At 31.3% G+C, this 20,359-nt stretch overlaps 1 protein-coding gene across 50 annotated transcripts in view; it reads left to right on the plus strand.

The window, feature by feature from the left end:
* RIMS1 (regulating synaptic membrane exocytosis 1) overlaps window positions 1–20,359 on the plus strand; it is a 515,969-nt gene that overhangs the window by 402,928 nt on the left and 92,682 nt on the right. For 20 of the 50 annotated variants that reach the window (XM_054491247.2, XM_063666316.1, XM_054491246.2 and 17 more), the window contains 2 exons: window positions 2,668–2,780; window positions 18,903–19,015. In XM_054491247.2, coding sequence (XP_054347222.1) covers window positions 2,668–2,780; window positions 18,903–19,015 — 226 coding nt within the window. Of the gene's footprint in view, window positions 1–1,412; window positions 1,596–2,667; window positions 2,781–6,650; window positions 6,681–18,902; window positions 19,016–20,359 lie in introns of all 50 variants that reach the window. The other 30 variants (XM_054491261.2, XM_054491259.2, XM_054491257.2 and 27 more) reach the window with 5 other exon arrangements.

The raw sequence follows: 20,359 nt of genomic DNA on the forward strand, positions 1-20,359 counted from the left end.
ATTGTCATGATAATGACTTTTAAGGAGTAATAGATAAAACTCTCATCACTGGAAAGGACTTGGTCATGTACTCTATCCCATAGAAATTAATTCTATGTAGTTGAGTTAATGTGAAAAGCCAATTTGGAATAAACAGTTTTAATATATAGAACACTATGAGTTACTTTTTATTTTAATTTGGAAATTGAGGTAACAGCCCAGGATTCAGCGTTTGAATTACGATGTGATAAAGCATTAATTTATGGCTTAAGAAAGTAAAATACACCTTTATTAAAGACCTAAGCTGAACATCTTTTTGTTATCTTCAACTTGATATTTTCCTGTTTTGTTGTTCTTAAATGAATAAGATACTCAGAATCAAAATCATTATAGCTATAAAAATCATTTTACTTAAAAGAAAAATTGCCAATCTGAATAGAAGTTGAATGACACTCCTTTGTGTGCTTTTGCTGATAAATATGTATTCTTTATTCTCACACATTTTTAGTCACTCAGTGAATTTTACAGTATTGCTTTAAAAGGGATGAGGTATCATTTTATTCTTTCATCAAAATAATACCTGCTAGATATTTTAATCATGCATTTTATTTAAAATATATACCAAAATCAATGAAAAAGGCAAAACCATGCATTAAAAAAAAAAAGTACATCTATATAAACATCAGTTGTTTATTTTTAATTCATTAATTGGCTTTATAATAATTTTAAACACCATAGTAATATAGTTGTCAAAATATGGACACATACATTTTCAGGTATTGTTATATCTGAGAGAACATGTTTTTATCCATATTTAAGCCATTTATATTTAATCAGATGTATAATTAATGGAGCATTCTCCACCTTATATTGTTTTAATTTTTGTCTACTTAGATTAACCTCAAAAGGCAGGCTTCTTTTGTTGTTTTTGGCGTAGTCTTGCTTATTACAGAGTAAAATTATGAACATTGTAAAAATATAGAGGCCTACAGTATTTCTTCTTGAAGACAAGCACTTGAAGCTTTCCTGTATTCATCATCCTAATTACAGTCACTCATTCAAGCAACATACCTTTATTGAGCTCTTGCTATCTGTGCAGCTGTGTTGTAGGCACTCGAGATACAGCTCTATAAAACAAAACAAAACAAAAAAAAAAAAAACAGAGACAGGAGTCTCTGCCCTTGGTGGAACATACAAGAGGTTTATTACATTAGAGCAATACCAATTAGTCTTTAAAAACCACATGGCGTTCACATTTGCAATAATAACTTGTCAGTTTGATTTGAATTCCATTTCAATAATTGCGTGATGGGTTTTCTTCTTTGAAATTACTGTCATGTACGAGTAACCAGGTTTTCCTTGGACAAATGTGTTGGTATCAAAGTTAATGTGAACCTGCTGACTGAAGATCTTTTTTGGCCCTAATGTTTTAGGGTTCTCCCAACATGTCTTTCTAGAAGGGGACACGCAGCCCCAAGAGCAACTGATCAGCCAGTCATTAGGGGAAAACATCCTGCTCGCTCAAGGTCGAGTGAGCACTCTAGTATCAGAACACTGTGTTCTATGCACCACCTTGTCCCTGGAGGGTCGGCGCCACCTTCTCCGCTTCTGACAAGGTCGCTATTCAGTGTCCCCCTCAGCATTCATGTCCTGCCTCCGGGTGTTGGTGTGGTGTTGTACCTTCCTGAGCCCTCGAAGCTTTCACTCATTTTGACACCATAACTTTTAATCCTTTCTTTGTGACACTTAAATCTCTCCCACATCCTCTATTACTTGCATCTATCTTCACTGTGCTGGTGGTATTCTATAGTTTCTGCCAATTAGCTCTCATTGAAAATTAAATTTGGCTGTGTTATGTCCTTTCATGTGTTTGTGGCATATTCATATATAATTTTTTTAATTATGTGAAATTTTTATGATAAATTACCTGGAGTTAAATGTGTGCTTACTTTAAAAAGCATAAGAGGAAATTTTAAAAATCTTTTATATGTGTTCAGTAAAGTGTTAGAGTGTTTTAAAGTTCTTTAGTTTGAAAAGTGTTTAAATGCCAACAGATGGAAGTCCGCTTAATCCTGGGCAGTAGTAATATATCGGCACACTTCTCAAACTTTTATTTGTAATTTTAATGCTAGCACCAGTGTATTTCGTAACATATGTCCAGGATTATTTTAAATATCTTTCAAATTTGTTCCTATTTAGAAATAAAGTACAAGTGAGTGGTAATTTATAAAAGTCTGCAGCTAGAATTCTTATCAGTTATAAATAATTCTATAGTCAATATCAATTTAAGAGTAGCAGTTTAGGCAACAGCCTTTCTTACCTCATTTATCCATATTGTTAAGATCCAGAGGCTGTAATTAGATATATTTGGTTCAGTACTGCCAAAACTGAATAACTTGCCCAGGTAGAACAACTTACTAGAAAGTTAATGAAAAGGAGTGAATTGGATTCTACTCAGTTTAAGAATTCATTATGTAGAACTGTGTGTGGTGCACATTGCCCTATCTCATTTAACCCCTTTTTGTAATATTCCATTTACACATATCATAAAAAGTGTTTGATTCTGCTCCCATTGGCCCAGTGAGGGGGTTTATGTCTATTTTAATCGTAACAGAAAGGAGGAAAAGATTTTTGTCAGACCACATTGGAATTTCATTGTTTCATGCCCACTTTGCTTTTTGCCTGCAGAATGCACCGACAGAGAAGTCCAACACAATCTCCTCCAGCAGACACATCGTTCAGCAGTCGCAGGGGAAGACAGCTCCCACAAGTGCCAGTGAGAAGCAGCAGTATAGAACAAGGTATCCGATAAAGAGAGATCATTGTCCAAAAATCTTGGATTTGAGAACCTCCTCTATTTATACCCCTTTTATTAAATGAATAGTATTTTGATTATATATAGTTTGCTGCATCCTAAAAATTTAATTTTCTTACAGTTTTATCCCCAACACCTAGTGACAGTGGTTCATGGCATGCACTCAGTTTTTGCTGAGTGAGTTTTGCTGGATGATTGAATTTTAGATGGTCATTTAACAGAAGGGATGTAGGCCTAGAAACATCTTATTCCAAAGTGACAAAGGAAGAAAATAAAATTTAAAAATCTCATTGCAATATGGCATTTTATGTGTTAAAAGAATATTTTACCTTTTATAAGATTTTTTAAAAATTAAACACTTAAATCATACTGAATCCTTTACTAATTTTTTAATTTAACTTGATTAGCAGTAGCCTATATTTTAAGTTTGATGATGGAAAAAAATGACAGAACACATGTTTTAGTGTCTTCAGCAGTTCATATTGTTTAAAGATTTCCTTATTTTATGCATATATTATTGTTTCATTTTCTGAGCAACAAAGAGAGAAAATGTATATGGTCTGATTTTAGTAGAAACTAAATTCTCTAAACTACCTGAGCTAGATGATTTAGACACTATGTTAAAATAGTATTCTTCATATGACCCAAAGTGCTATCACATATCTTAGTAGGTGAAATGACTTATCGTTATTTTTTATCACATATTTTTAATCAGGGATTTGGTAAGCAATTTACTAAAATAATTTCTACTTTGGGATTGTAATATAAATGTAGTAGAATTACTTTTAAGATATTTATTAAAAACCTTTATCCCTATGAAACAACTGAAAGGTTAACACTTTGAATATTTTTTTTCAGCAGTGTTATTGTTGCCGATGGAAAACTTGCATTTCATTTTATATTGAGGGTATGGGGGTACATGTTTTTCTCACTTAATTGAAGTGATTTACTGAATGTATCACAGATATGTCAAAGATCTCAGAAGGTAAATGCATTGTTTCAAAGACTGATGTGGCATAGATTGTCATGCAGAATACTTGATTATGGAAAACTTAGTGTAGATTTTTAAACGTATCAACTTATTAATAGAGTAACACTGGTGTGATAAACTCTGAGTTTATATTTTTAAAAATACATTCTATTGATACTCCATGCTTTAGTTTTCAGGGTTGCTAAAAGGGTATTCATTTAGTGAATCATGAAAATATGATGCATTGTGAAACTCTGACTTTCTTTTTTAAAATCGCAGTTAATTCATTGGAATTATTCATTGACATGTTTAACTTTTTCCTCTCCTCTCTGGGAACATTTTAAAATTATTCCTAACTAATCTGGCAATAACCCAGATGAAATTGTTTTAAAATTTATTTTTTAAAACAAAAGTTGGTGTTTATTTAAATTATCTATTCGTGAGCTCCTGTTGCACAACTGAAAGAACTACAAATGTTGGTGTTTAGTTACAAACTCGGTCTTACCGATCATATTTTGCTAAAGATTGATATTCTAAAAGTCATGTGCTCCTAAAATTCTTTGCATTTCCTCCAGTTGCAAATAAAACATTTTATGGGTTCAAAAGCATATAAGGGTACTGCATATAACTCTCCTATAGTGAGATTCTGGTTACATTATTTCTGTAGAAATAAGAATTGCTTCCACAAAATAAGTTGTATTATATGTTGGATTTTGGTTTTTTAAAAAAGCTCATGTTCTATTGTTAATATCAATGTTACTGTTTATGATATTCATATTCACAGCTGTCTTTCAGAGAAATCATCAATTTGTAAGGATTGAATTGAGGTGGGAAGAAGGGAATGACTACATTGGTGGAGTTATTTTGATATTTAATATGACAAATACACTAGTAAACATTTTGGTTATTTGAGTTTCCTGAAATATATGATCTTTAGAGTTATATACCTACAGCTTTTAAAAAAATGTGACAACAAGCATATATTTTATATATCTATATATCTAAATGTTCTATAAATAAAAGAGACCTGGTGTTTTTTATGATATAAATATGTGCTTTGGGACTTTTGGTAAATGATTATACTGTCTGCCATCATCTTTTTATGGTTCTATTTCAAAATGAACAGTCCACATGACAGCTTTGTTTGTCCTAAAATATGTTTAAAAAAGTAAATTTTAATTTGATTTATGAGTTAGATAGGATTTAGCATGTTCTATTTAAGATTGATTTCATTGTTGTTCTTAAGGCTATAGAATTGTCATTTTATTATTTTGAAATTATTTGTTAAACTTTAGTTCCATCTCCCATGAAGATTAATGCTGACCACAGTCTATTACAATTGGTTAAGCCCCTACTGCACTTGACTTCCTTCCCATTTTTTAAAAATTTTTAACAAAGGGTGATTTTCTGTTTAGAAATAATTTGATAAACAGCTGATTGGTAAGAACAAATATTTCAAATGGTTTAGATTGCTAGATGCTGATACACCTTCTTGAGGCACTTATAAAATAATTTTATTCATATACCATTTCTGGGTACGGTTATCTACATTACTGATTTTGGAATGTATGCCAGGACAATTTGACTGTTTCACTGGAAGTATTTTTTTCTTGTAAATCAAATATACTACTCTCTATTTATACCATAAAGGCAGTATCTCTTAAAGGCTAACATATCATTTGGAAACACATGTTTAATCAATTTTTGAAAAGGTGTTTTAAAGTTTATTTTAAAAATGGAGAACGCTAGCCTATTTGCTACATAAAGCCAGATTATGTTAAAGTAGATTTAGGGGAAAAACAAAGAGGTGATCACAATACAGATTTTTGAGGTAGAATACTTGAAAAAGTAGCCTTATAATTTAAGTAACTGTAATGGTATGTGATAAGTGAAAGCAAAGACTTCCACAAAATTTTTCTGGTTATATTTCAACACAATATCCCAGCATATCCCTTATGTAGGGTAAGGCTGAAGACAACTTAATTGGTTGTATAAAAATGGATTTCTGAAGCCAACCAGTAACTTTTTTGTGCTCAACTGGATCTTTTAAAGGGTTTAGAGATGATTCACAAACTAACAGTAAATGATGTGTTAATTATGTTTTATATCTTCCATTATTATATCACCTACCTAAAACTCCAATGATATTCCTCTTCAGAAATATAGAAACAGGCCATTAGTCCTCTGTAAATAATAAAAAACAAAGAGGTGGATATAAAGCCTTATAAAATGTCTAAGAAGTATAGGCTCTACAAAACAACTAATTTTACTTTGGAGTATTTTAATCTAATTAATTTGAGAAGAAAAAACATTACTTAAATTAGAATTTTCTTTCATGTGGAAAATGTTACAGAATAGTTTCCATGGTGCAAACAAAGTGTAAAAATGGAATTTATTTTTTGCTTATCAGATAAAAAAATAAATTTCATTTTATCATATGAGCCTTTATCATATGAACTTTCATTTTTGAAATGATAAAAATCTTTGTTATGAAAATTAAGTATGCTTTTAAATGCTTTTCCAAAAAAAATCACAATGGATTCAAGTTAAGATGTTTTAATAAAATTGGTACTGAAATTTTATACAGCTCTTAAAAGGAAAGAAAAAATAATACAGAATATATTTTTCAAATGCCAAACATACTAATTTCCCAATGTTTTTGTTTCATTTTAAATCTTTAAATTGCTGTATTCATTCTTTCTTTGATTAATTTTAGTACCATATTTGGGAACTCATGGTTTTTCATTGCAATTTATCATGTCACATTATATGTTATGCATTTTAATTATTCATGCCATTGTGTTAATTCACATTTCCATGTCTAACTATAAATTTGCTGATTTCTTTCTTTTGTTTCCATCATTATGTGCATTTAATTCATTGAAGAACAAGAAAAATATAACTCTTCCACAAAAGGTAAATATTAACATAACTTTTTAACCATTTAATATTGTTACTTTTAAAAATATAATATACAAGAGTTATATAACTGTATTTATTGAAATAATGAGCAAAATTAACAGGTAGCTATTTTCCTGAAATGATTTTGTAGTGTATTTGATATTAACTATTTCATATTCTATGTTCACATCAAAGAGGAGATTACTTTAAAATTAATGTTTTTAAAAAATTTTATTTAAAATTAATGTTTTTTTAAAAATTTGTTTATCTACACTGACAACTAGAAAACAATTCTCCTAGGAAAATGACATTTCCTTTGTTTCTGTTTGTTTGCATTCCCCTGCTCTCATAGATAAAAGATTTAATTCTTCTATTCAGGGTAATACCTGGTAAAAGTAGAAAGACTCTGGATTTTACTTTCCGGATAGCGGTAACCTTAGTGAATGTTCTGGCCCTGGCTGCAGTCATACATCTGAGAAGCTGCTGCCTAAATGTTACTTCTGTTTGCCTCAATACTGTTCAAATACCCATTAATTTTATCTTTCTGAGAGTCATAGGAGAAGAAAACCATTCAGCATATTTGGTCTTTGCACTTGAATTTCAAATAGGTTGCAGGCTTCCCCCCACAGTCATATGCTGCCCACACCATTTTCTGTTCAGAGTTGCTGTTGGCCTGATAATTAACTATTTGAACATGAGTTTTCAGCTTAATGTGATAAGGTTAATTATATTTAATAATTATATAATTCTGTATAATTTAATAAAAGTACATTTTCTCAATATTTGAAAGTGGACTGATTGAATTAATTTGTTGCCCATAGTAACAACAAATTAACTCAAAGCTAGTTCTGAAAGTAACATCATTCCTATTTTATGAATAAGGACACAAGTTCAGAGAGATTATGACATTTGCCCAAACTGCTTGTCAGTAGTAGACTACAAACCCAGATCTTTTTACTTTCGACCTTTTCCACTACATGTTGGTGTATCCTATTTTAGTAAGTACAAATCCCAAATATATTATTTCTCATTCTTAACATATTTAGTTATGCATTATGTATCTCGGTATTACAAAGAGAACATTTTCAATTACATATTTAATCTGTATTTATAAAAATGTATTTAACAATGTTTATATTCAGGCACTATACATATATATTATTCTGGCATAGTGTCTGATATATTAGGCAATACATATATTAATTAAAAAATCAAAAAATTCAGTGAGATCAAGATGTTTTGGCCATAGATTTTGCATAGATTTCTAGCCATCCTGCTGCATTTTTACGTCAGATATCGAAAACACAACATTAGATTCAGTAGTACAAGAATGACCAATGTTCTTTTACTTAGGTGCAGAAGAATGTAGTTGGATTTGCAAGATAAATTTTAGTGTGCTAAAAGTATTAGATTCATATTAGAAATGGGCCATGATCTAATTCCTTTATCCAAAAGAAAGAAAAATATAATAATATAATAATTCTTCATTTAGAGCTCTTTCCATATATATTACTAGGCAAAAGCTGTACCTAGCTAAATAAAACAAAACAAAATCTGTAAGTATAACCTAAAGTCTGCATGAAATATGCACATTTAGGGCCTCTGTGCAGAGCATGTCAGTTTATGTTTTTATACAGTCAGTGTGTCCTGGCTGAGAGGTGTCATCACCCCTCCAAGCGTTCCTTGGAAACAGGATGTAGAAATGCCTCACAGAATAGACCACATTTTTAGAAATAACCAAAGAAGCACATCCCAAAATGCAGCCAGGAAGGTAGAGGTCAGAAAAAGAATGCTGCGCCTCTCCTTAGGGATTTAAGATAACACAGTTTAGCCACTGAACGTGGCTCTCAAAACTTTGAAAAAATAGAAGCAAGGTCAAGAAATTTCATTAAAATCGTATTTTAAGCTCACATAACCCAAAAGAAAGGAAAAGTTCACAGCATAGAAATCTTACTTCTGTGAGCTGAAGTTTGTCTTTGCTGGGATCTATCTTATTAGAGAATTCAGGTTATTGTGAGTACATCCCAGATAAATGAAGACCAGTACACAAGCTAAGGGGTTCATTAGGGTTTATTTTTGATTAACTGTAGATGAACTTGTAGGACAACCAGTGGTTCCAGTTTGTCAGGGACTGAGAGATTTCCCAAGATGCAAGACTTTCAGTGCTAAAACTGGGACAGTTCTAAGCAAACGAGGGTGGTTGGTTACGGTTACCCTATAGGGAACCAGTCTATTAATTTTACAGCATATGTTTGTAAAGTCACATAAAGAGAAGTGTAAAATACTCAAAGCATTACTAATGGTAGATAGGCTATATTGAGCACTTACTATATGTCAGTGACTCTACTGAAAGTGTTACATATTTATCTCATTATATTTTCACAACAACCTGAGACCTAACTATTAGTATCTTTATTTTCCCGCCAAAAAGCTAAAAGTTAGATTAAAAACTTGGCCCCTTATCAGTCAGTATTTCATTTTGTAAATGATAGAATAGGAAACGAGACACAGATCCCTCTCCAGGGAACTTGTTCTCATCCACTTTGCTCTGTAGGCTCTTCAACATTCAGACAGCATTTACTGAGTAACTGCTTTGCATGCATCACCACATAATTATAGTAACACATTTACAACTGCAAGGAAGGTTTTTTTCACCCCTGTTTTATTGAAATAGAGTGAAAGAGGTTAAGTTGAATGCCAAAGGTAAAAAAGCTGCTGTGAGGCAGAACCAGATTTTGAATCCACAGCCCATGTTCTGTGCTCCACACCATGTTCCTGTAACAATCACCACACAACACTGAGATTTTGAAGAAGCCCACTTAGTTTTTCCTCCCTTTCCCTATTGACCCAATTTTGCAGCATTCAGTTAAACCTTCTACATCTGGCCTGCTCCTCCAATTGCCATACAGATAACAAATCCTTTGGCTTGAAAGTTAACAAAGCTAACAAAGATAACACATCCTTTGGCTTGAAAAGTTAACCAAGGGACTATAAATGTTCATAGTACTTTGTTTACATTTTAACTCTCTCTTTTATGTTGAAAGCTGGAAGACCATATCATTTTAGTCTTCACAAACTGCTTTATAGGCCTATTTTAAATTATTCTTTCTAAAAGTAAGCCAATTTTTCCCTCTCTGCTACATTTCTTGGACAGTTTTAAAGAGCCCATGAATGTAGTTTGGGGGCATCGAAATAATGATATAAGAAGATCAAAACTGAACCAGAAATTAAATGACTTCAAGGTGAGAAAAATGTTATTGTCATAATAAATTTATGATTTATATGCCTTTAGATAGTATTTTTTAAGTGCATTAAGTTTTTGGCTCTTGGAAGCAATTTTGAATCATAACAAAACACATCATATTATCTCTTCTACAAATATGAATTTCCTTTATCATAATAGTGTGTAATTTATACACATGGAGAATGAAAGGCAATTAAAGTAAGTAAATTATTATTTATAGGAACAAAGTAAATAGCATTTTGGTGCTTTTTGCTTTTCTGTTTCACTAATAAAATATGTAATAATTATTGTAACTAGATCATAGAGATTGTAACTAGATCATTAGGATTGTCTCTAGTCAACTATATTTTTAAGTACCAGGTTTCTTTAATAAGTTCTCAAATAAGTTAACTGTGTTTTCCTTCTTTAAATGTCAGCAAGAACAGTTTGAATGCTAAGTTATGCAGACTATATTTTCCATGAAACTTATGAGCATTAACTCTAATTTAGTGGAATTCAAGTAAAGCAGTGAAAAACATTAATTTTAGCATTTTTTGTACAGTTGTATAAATAAAAATTAAGCACATTTCAATAGCGTACTGTGGTTGTGAAACACTGTAAGAACAAATTATGTACCCTTTTTAAAATAAGTAAACCAATTTTTGTGTTTTTCTGAATCAGCATTCTTTTAACTGTCATTAAGTAGCAAAGGTCTCAGTTTTACTTACATTTTTATTAGTAGTAGTAGATGCATATTAGGCCAGGTGAATCATTTTCTGTTACTGTGTGTTAAGATTTCGAAAATACAAGTTTCTTAATATTCCTGGGCATTACTTCTCCTGAACACTTATTATGAATCTTAATGAATATTTACTCATAAATATTCAGAGCTCTATTAGGAAAAGTAATTTATCCATCTCTTTTTTTGGCACAATCTCATAAATATATTGTCATTGTAGCCTTCTCTTTAAACTTCAAGATCCCAGAGGGTTAAGCAGATTGATTAGAAAAATTCAGAAGTAATGCTTTTGACCCTGTTTTCTCATTTGGTGATTCAGATGTGTTTATTTATATTATCATAGGCTTTTTTTTTATTATACTTTAAGTTTTAGGGTACATGTGCACAATGTGCAGGTTAATTACATATGTATACATGTGCCATGCTGGTGTGCTGCACCCATTAACTCGTCATTTAGCATTAGGTATATCTCCTAAAGCTATCCCTCCCCCCTCCCCCCACCCCACAACAGTCCCCAGAGTGTGATGTTCCCCTTCCTGTGTCCATGTGTTCTCATTTTTCAATTCCCACCTATGAGTGAGAATATGCGGTGTTTGGTTTTTTGTTCTTGTGATAGTTTACTGAGAATGATGATTTCCAGTTTCATCCATGTCCCTACAAAGGACATGAACTCATCATTTTTTACGGCTGCATAGTATTCCATGGTGTATATGTGCCACATTTTCTTAATCCAGTCTATGTTGGACACTTGGGTTGGTTCCAAGTCTTTGCTATTGTGAATAGTGCCGCAATAAACATACGTGTGCATGTGTCTTTATAGCAGCATGATTTATAATCCTTTGGGTATATACCCAGTAATGGGATGACTGGGTCAAATGATATTTCTAGTTCTAGATACCTGAGGAATCGCCACACTGACTTCCACAATGGTTGAACTAGTTTACGGTCCCACCAACAGTGTAAAAGTGTTCCTATTTCTCCACATCCTCTCCAGCACCTGTTGTTTCCTGACTTTTTAATGATTGCCATTCTAACTGGTGTGAGATGGTATCTCATTGTGGTTTTGATTTGCATTTCTCTGATGGCCAGTGATGGTGAGCATTTTTTCATGTGTTTTTTGGCTGCATAAATGTCTTTTGAGAATTGTCTGTTCATGTCCTTTGCCCACTTTTTGATGGGGTTGTTTGTTTTTTTCTTGTAAATTTGTTTGAGTTCATTGTAGATTCTGGATATTAACCCTTTGTCAGATGAGTAGGTTGCGAAAATTTTCTCCCGTATCATAGGCTTTTGAAGCTTCAAAGGATTTAACACACATTAACCAAGACACAACTTGCAAGAGAGACCTAATTGAGGAAAACAGATGTCTAACCATGGACAGGCTCTTTGATGTATTTTCTCTAAAGTTGTATATGTTCCCCAAATGTTGTAAAACACAGGAAAAGACTTTCAAAAATCAAATTTAAATTTAGCAGAATTGTGCCAATCAAGTCTTTCAGGATAGATTCTGTATCCATTAGTATTATTGGAGTAATGAGAAATTATGGCTAAACATTTTAGAGATCACTTGGTATAAATAACATGGCTTCCTCAGTGATTGGTTTTGTTATCCGCCAAAGAAGGCTTAATTACACAGGTTGCTTTTTATAAAAATTGTATTTGAAGTGCATCTTATGGGAGATAGTGTTCCCTCTCAAAACCTAAACATGCTTTTAAAAGCTGTTTAACTTTGTGTAACCCTAAAGGACAAGATATATAACAAATTCTTTTATAAGAGCCTGACTTTCTTACTTGTCAATGACTAGTATTTTCAGTGACACTCTGAGAATTGGCAGTTTTACATTGAGAAATTATGTCTGGAGTTGGACATCCTGAGCTTCGTTTTAGATAGTTCAATGGGAATAAGTATGCTAAAACAGGAGATGGTCTTGTGGTTTTGGCTGCAGTGAGACTTAAGTGATTATATATGCAAATTGCCTCTTTCACCTATGCCAATGTTCAATTTCACTTATCTAAACATAGATACTTTGCTTTAAAAGTCCATAAGGCAATGTGGTATTTTCACTTATGTGTTACTCACTTATTGCATTTTCTGTTTCTCATGCTGGTTGATGTATGTTTTATTGGTAGATGATGGGTAAATGTTTATTTTATTGGTAGATGCTGGATAGATGTTCTTTTATTGTTTATATTATTGTAGCATAATCCTTAACATCCAAGAGAATTATATAAGGGAAAATGGGAAACTACTTGGAACATTTTTACACTTACAAGTTGAAAGGGGTCATTTTATTCCAAGAAAATGTGCCAGAACTAGGGCATTTCTATGTAGTCAAAATATTTTAAACATTTAATCTTTATATATAGTATATATGTGTGTGAAGATGTAGAAGTTGGATATGCACTACATCAAAGTCTCTCACTATGTTTGCATGACGCCAAAAATAAGGATCAACATGAAAATAAAACATTGCAGTTGGCCCACAGCATCCATGAGTTCCACAATGGTAGCTTTAACCAACCGTGGATCAAAAATGTTTGGGGGAAAAATGATTGGTAGCATCCGTACTGAATATGTACAGACTTTTTTTTCTTGTCATTGTTCCATAAACAGTACAGTATAACAGATTTTTGAGTTTTTTTAAGTTGTAAGCCATTTAATAATATGAAAGGGATAGATTTAGAAAAATGCATATAGGCACTATTTACATGACATTTTCCTTGTATTAGCTCTTATAAGTAACCAAGAGATGAAAGTATATGAGATGAGGTGCTTGGGTTATATACAAATACTATGCCATTTTATATAAGAAACTTGAGCATCCGTGAATCTTGGTACATGTGGTGGGTGGGTTCCTGGAATCAATCCTGAACAGATATTTTTTAAATTGGGAAAATAACATGATAGAAAATAGTGGTGTAAAATACAACTGGTGAATTTTTTTCCTTGTGACACCTATAGTCAATTGGAAAATTTTAAAATCTGGAAATTAGGTAGTAAAGCAAGAGACAAAGTCATTGAGATTCCTATTTTTGCAAATATAAAAAAAAAGTATTTTAACAATACCCTATTGAAATACTATAGAATCATAGACTACAACTGCTGGAAGGCTCTCTGAGCAGTCTCTTCTTTTTACAGATAAAAACTCTGTAATGGAGGGATATATCAGGAATTGATCAAAGGAAAATTGAGGAACTGATGAATGGTGATGGATCTAGGACTGTAATCTATGCCTAGTAATTCCCATTCCTAGGTTCTTACTATTTTGCCACATTGATTCCAGGTATATGTAGAATGCTTATCCATATAAACAATTCCTATTTCTCTAATGTCTAAAAAACTGTGGGCAGAGACTAGTATTGTATTTTTGAATTTTCAAATAAACCATCTTTCTTGATATATTTTAAGATATAGTTTATACATTAAATATTTCAGATCTGATCTTCCTATTCAGTCTTGGTATAGTCTGTACTGATTCAATTAGCCAAACCTTTTTCATCTTTTCTTGTTAATCTCAGCTTTTTTTTTCACTTCAGTCAATAACTGAGGCATAGGAGGTGTGTCATTTATATTCTTCTGTCTACCTGACAACTTCCAAATAAGCGGTCATTTATCACCGCTCTTCCTGAGAGATGTACTGGAACAAGAATGGGACTGCACTATCATGGAACTCTCATTGTGTTGCTATACAGCAAGGAAGCAGAGATGCTAATTTTTTCATTCACAAAATGTGATAGCACATCATAGTTAACTAGACAGGCTTAAATATCCTGTCCAGATGTTATTGTGTGTCAACTTTGATACATATATGAGCTGAACTTGTTACAAAATAATTTTTACATTAATATATTTAATAATATAAAAGTTCTACTTATTTCTGTCCTTTTACAGTCATATTTCATCTAATGCTTGAAAATATTAGGAGGTTTAACAATATATTAATATAAATTATTTTTTGCCTACAAACACAAACATCTGAAATTTCAAATTCATTTTAATTTCAAGGTGCATAGAGAGAAATGTGAAACATTTAAGGAATTTTGAGATCCAAACAAATTTATTTTTATATAAATTAAATTTATGAATAATATTTTAAATATATTAATGCAAGTTTAAATTATAAGCATCCTAAATTATATATAACTATGATGTTTACAATATTTTAAAGCAAATTACAAATATGTGATAAGTCAAAGAGGTTTCCTAGAAAATTACGTTATCTCTTTGAAGGAGGTTATATTATAGAAAATTTTAAATGATGGATTAGGGAAGATTTATTAAGTATTTTTGAGGGTATTTTCAAAGTCGTAGGCCTTTTAATAATACTAAAGGGATAGATCTAGAAAAATGCATATAGGACAAACAAGATTATAAAATGATTTTAGTTTCTTCATAGATTTGTTAAAGATCATTGATAACATTAAATTAGGAATCCTTAGCAAAGAATGTGAAAAGAGTAGTTATTTTAATATCTTTATTTTTAATACTAATACTTTACATTGGAAAATTGTAATAATTACAGTACTTTGTAAATTATATTTATTTTTCTTATCTTGCATACTCCAGTCAGATTCTTTCTTGTTGAGCTTTAGAAGACAAGAAATTATTTCACAAATATGGCTTTAATTTAACTCTTAAAAATAAGTTTCAGATTTATACTTTCTTAATTTTAACATTGAATTGATTTGTGACATACATAGATTAATATTTAAAAAGCCATAGTTTGGAAAGAACAATGTATATAAAGTTGGAATAAATAAAATGGATCTTGTTCAATAAATACATTTTTGTAAACTAATAAGTGCTTTTTGAAAGTACCATTTTTTAAAACATAAGACACATAATTCAGTTTGTACCTTATAGTGAAATATTTCAACCCTTCAACCCCATTTTTATAAAATTGTAATATTACATCTGAGGAACTAGGATACATACATTTTTGATATATAATCACAAAATCTATAATTAATGCTGAAATATAGTCTGTAGTAAATATCCTTATCTTTCGACTTTATTATACATAAGCTAAATTTTCATTAAAGGCTAAATGAAATTGCATGATAATTACATTTCTTGTAAAAAATGAGAGTTATTATTTAGCTCTTGATTATGTGGCATTTATGAAATTTTTAAAAATAACCACATAGCCTCCCAGTTTTAAATTTTCTATAAAGAAATAGCAACTGGCATTTTAATGATTTAGTTAGTTTACAATACTACTAACATTCAGAATGTTCCTAAAATGTGAATGTAATGCTAGGATTTGTGGGGTAATTGGAAAATACTTTATTTACTATTTTAGTTTTGCTCTTGGGTTTAAAATTGTTAAAATAATATAAAAATTTTAAATAACAGTAATCCTTTTTTAAAGGAAGATATTTGAGCTGAGTTACAGTTAATTTTACTTGTACTAAGATACTAGAGAGACAGTCACATTTCAAGAATTCAATTAACTTTTAATCATTACTACTATTCTCCATATAAATCATATAACTTATTGGAATCGTGCCTTCTGGTTCAAATTTATGGTAATTATCTTATTTTATAAATTTGTCTTAATATTTGGCTTGACACATCTGTAATACAGAAATAATGTCATTTTATTCTAGATATATAGTTGAAAAATAAACATGGAAATCATGTAAAATCTTTAGCAAAGTTAAAGAATTTCCACATTTACACTGAAGGTTTTTCAGTGATTATGAAAAAACTTTTACTGAAGCACAATAACTTGTATAAACAGTTATTTCAGAATATGCACTAAGGCACGTGTCATTGGGAAATAATGAAAAGTACTAAAAAAAGTGTGTGATATTATGTAATTATCTGGCTTTTTGCTACGAGTAAATAATGATAAGCTATTAGCATTTTGGTTTTGTTGTTGGAATCTGAGAGCAAGCAGTGAGGAGAGCATAGCAACTACATCTTTGATTGAGAGTCAAGGGAGTCTACTCATTATTTTGAATCATAATGTTAATTTGGAGATTTTTTTTTACTTTCACAGATTAAATAAGGTCAGTTTTAACTTCATTGGGAGTAAATATAGTATAGTAATGATTTGAAGGAGGTAAAATGAAATCATTTAGAACCATTTTTAGATTCATTTTAGTTATATTACCAGTCTTTTTATGATTTAGTTTTACAGTTTTCAAATAAAGATTTAAATGCAGCTATAGCATAAGCTAAGTAATCCTATTAATGTTTAGAGAAATGAAGTGTTGTCCTAGCAAGGTTCAGTCCCTAGATCTGTGTCAGACTGCTTCTGGCCAGTAGCTATTGAGATATAATTATCCGTGTCTAAGTAACCATCTACCCTGAAAATTACATGACACTAAAATTAAAGGTTGCAAAGCTGTGGGCTAATCAATGTCAACATATTTTTAAATAAAGTTAATATCATTTTATGAGAATAGTTAAGCTAACACCATTTAAGTCTGTTTTTATTACAAATTGAGATTGTTTTGAGTTGCTTTGAGCTTTAATTGTAGAGCAGAACTAAATTTGCAGTCCATTTGACTTACTCAAAACTCAAAGCAAATGATTGAGCATATACCCAGAAGTACTCACACCATAGGCAAAAGACAGAGAGCAGATATTTTCACATTTTCTATATTGCATATGTCTTTTGTAAATATAACTCACATTTTTCAATAACTGTCTCAGTTTCTAATTACTCTTACATAGCATTTTACTGTGTAATACTCCTTTTAACTCCTTATATGTTGCCAAGTAATGAATTTCTGAACCACATTTCTCAAGCTCTCCATTGAACTATCCTGTAATGGTAACAATAGTCACCATTTATTATCTCTGAAGTCAACATTATTAAAGCAGGAGTGTATCATTGCTTAGTTTGCATAACTAAGGGTTGTTAGGGATTTGAGATTGGTTATCTAATTTAAACAAAGTGAAACATTTTATAATTTAGTGATAAAAGTATGATTAAAACACTTAGCCACAAATTCCGAATTTTATTATCTCTTGGGCTATTGGTCTGCACTTGAACACAATAAAAGTTACAGATTGATTTCTTTTTTTAAAGTGTGTGTTGGCGTTTTATAATCAAGGATGATAGGCCACATTTAGTCATTGCAATGGAAAAAAATTGTCAGCAAATGTCTTTATGAACTCCTTGTAAGAGATAAAATCAGCAGCCAAGTCAATCAGACATATCAACATTTCCATTAACTTGTAAACCATTAGTCTCTTGGCAGAAGTTCCCAGTACATCAGTGACCAATAAGTAATTTTCCATACACACACATGCGCACGCTCACACACACACACACAGCCCTACAACTTAAAAATCTGAATACTTGTTGCAGAGGTTGAGTTGTCTGGGAAGTTGGCAAATGTTGTATAAAGTAAACATAGGTCTCATACAACATAGGTATAAGCTTTTGAATCGTTTACCCTACACAGGACTGTACCTTAGCTGTTTCTTTCTCCTTCATTTGTAAAAATGCAAAATTTAAAGGCAGGGTTTTGAAGTGATGCTGCTGATGGTGGATTCTAACTTAGAATAATTCATACTTTATCAAAGGCTGCAATTCTTGCCCTCCTCTGCTACTTAGGAGATTAATAAAAGCTTAAAAGCATTCTTTACATATTATAAATTAAAGGGCTAAAAGTCATGTATTCATTTTCAAACTTACGAATTTCATTTATGTGGTCCAGATATAGCCATAAGGAATAGTGAGCTAATCTTTTAGTAAGTCAGTTTTAAGGACTGGGAAGTAGTCATGAGAAGCCACGGACAGAAATTAAAGATTTATAAGAATGCCTCAATAAAGTAGATACTTATTAATTAAAACTATTTTTAGGTGATTACTGTTAGCCGAGGATGTTAAGTGGGTGTGTGCATGCATGTAAGCATGTGCATATATGTGCGATGTGTTAAGTATGCATACTTGTTTTCTCTATATATGTACATGCAACAAACAGTTGTTTAAATTGAAAACATATTTTACAATTAAATTTGGTTTCACATAATCATTTATGAAGGAAATTGAAAATATTTCATATAAAATCAAGAAATAGAGTATATTTTGTTACTAACATTTACGTTCCCCATTCTGTGTAATTTGAATCATGTTCATCTTTAGATTAACAGTTGCTAGTACTGTATATTCTGCATTTTTGTTTAATTTATTAATCATGTGTTATTTCTAAATTTTATTTAATTGAAGTCATTTCAAAAGCATTGAAATCTTAAACCATTCAGTTCCTGAAAGGTTCTTCATGTGTTTTAATAGGCTTCCATTATGTGTTTTTGCAGCAAGCTTAGTAGTGGAGGAGCGAACAAGACAGATGAAAATGAAAGTGCATCGATTTAAGCAGACAACAGGGTCTGGTTCTAGTCAAGAACTTGATCGCGAGCAATATTCCAAGGTAAAATTAGTAGTATCCAACAAATAGTTTCCCTTTTAAAAATGTGTATTATGTGTACCAGGCAGGATTAGAAAGCACCGAATTATATAAGAGAAGTTATCATTTGGGCCGGGCACGGTAGCTCACGCCTGTAATCCCAGCAGTTTGGGAGGCCAAGGCGGGCACATCACCTAAGGTCAGAAGTTCAAGACCAGCCAACATGGTTAAACCCCGTCTCTACTTAAAAATACAAAAATTAGCCGGGCGTGGTGGTGTGTGCCTGTAATCCCAGCTACTTGGGAGGCTGAGGCAGGAGAATCCCTTGAACCTGGGAGGCGGAAGTTGTAGTGAGCCGAGATTGCACCACTGCACGCCAGCCTGGGTGACAGAGCGAGACTCCATCTAAAGAAACAAAAAAAGAAAAGATATCATTATATGATAGTCCTGCATCATAATTTCTACCAAAGCCGGAAAAAAAAAAAACTCTTTCCTCTTGATATTTTCGTGTGATATAACTTCATTGAAATATTAACTTGGATTTGATTTTTTTCTAAAAATATGTAAATATTTGTATTAAAATCACTTAATGATTGATTAGCATTAGTCAAATTCACATAAATAAGCAAGATATATGAAGCCATTTTGTTGCTTGGACATCATTTAAATATTCCATTTAAGATATTAAGGTATATATTTATAGTCTTAAATACAACTTTGAATTGATATTTGACTACTGATATTTGTGAATGATAAAAATTATGTGATATGAGATTTCTTATTGCTCTGTCTTTTGTAAGAAAAGTAACTGATTTCAAACTTCTAAAAGCTGAAATTTATACAATTTCAAGTGCCAATAAGCATTTAATTTTTATTTCAATAATATTTTCCAAGGAAACACTAAGGAGTTTATAAACTGCTAATATCTGATAATTTTAAATAAAATAGCATAGATTTTTGTTCTCCATGAAGTAATTTTAAATATATTATCTGGTTTATTTAAAAGCCTTTTTTCTTTATAGAATACTACAAAAGTAGCAGCAGCCAGTATAGGTTGACCTTTGTTGTAATTTAATACCAACAAACTCTTTTGGAAGTAATAAGCTATTAGAAATCAAAAGTAAATAAAACTACACTAAATTAATATTATTAGCTTGAAATATGGACCTAGAAAAACCTACTTATTTTTAAGCAGTGTAAGTGGTTCATTATCTTTCCAGATATTCTGTGACTAATAAAAAAAATAAAAATAAAAAGAGGTGGCTACAAAATACAATTTATCACCAAGACTACCATAGAGTCATGTGTTTGATACAGTCTATCACTTTACATGTTAGGTTAGATGCAGAAGGGCTTCCAAATGAGACA

Source organism: Pongo pygmaeus, chromosome 5 (genome assembly GCF_028885625.2).
Source record: "Pongo pygmaeus isolate AG05252 chromosome 5, NHGRI_mPonPyg2-v2.0_pri, whole genome shotgun sequence".
Taxonomy (NCBI): domain Eukaryota; kingdom Metazoa; phylum Chordata; class Mammalia; order Primates; family Hominidae; genus Pongo; species Pongo pygmaeus.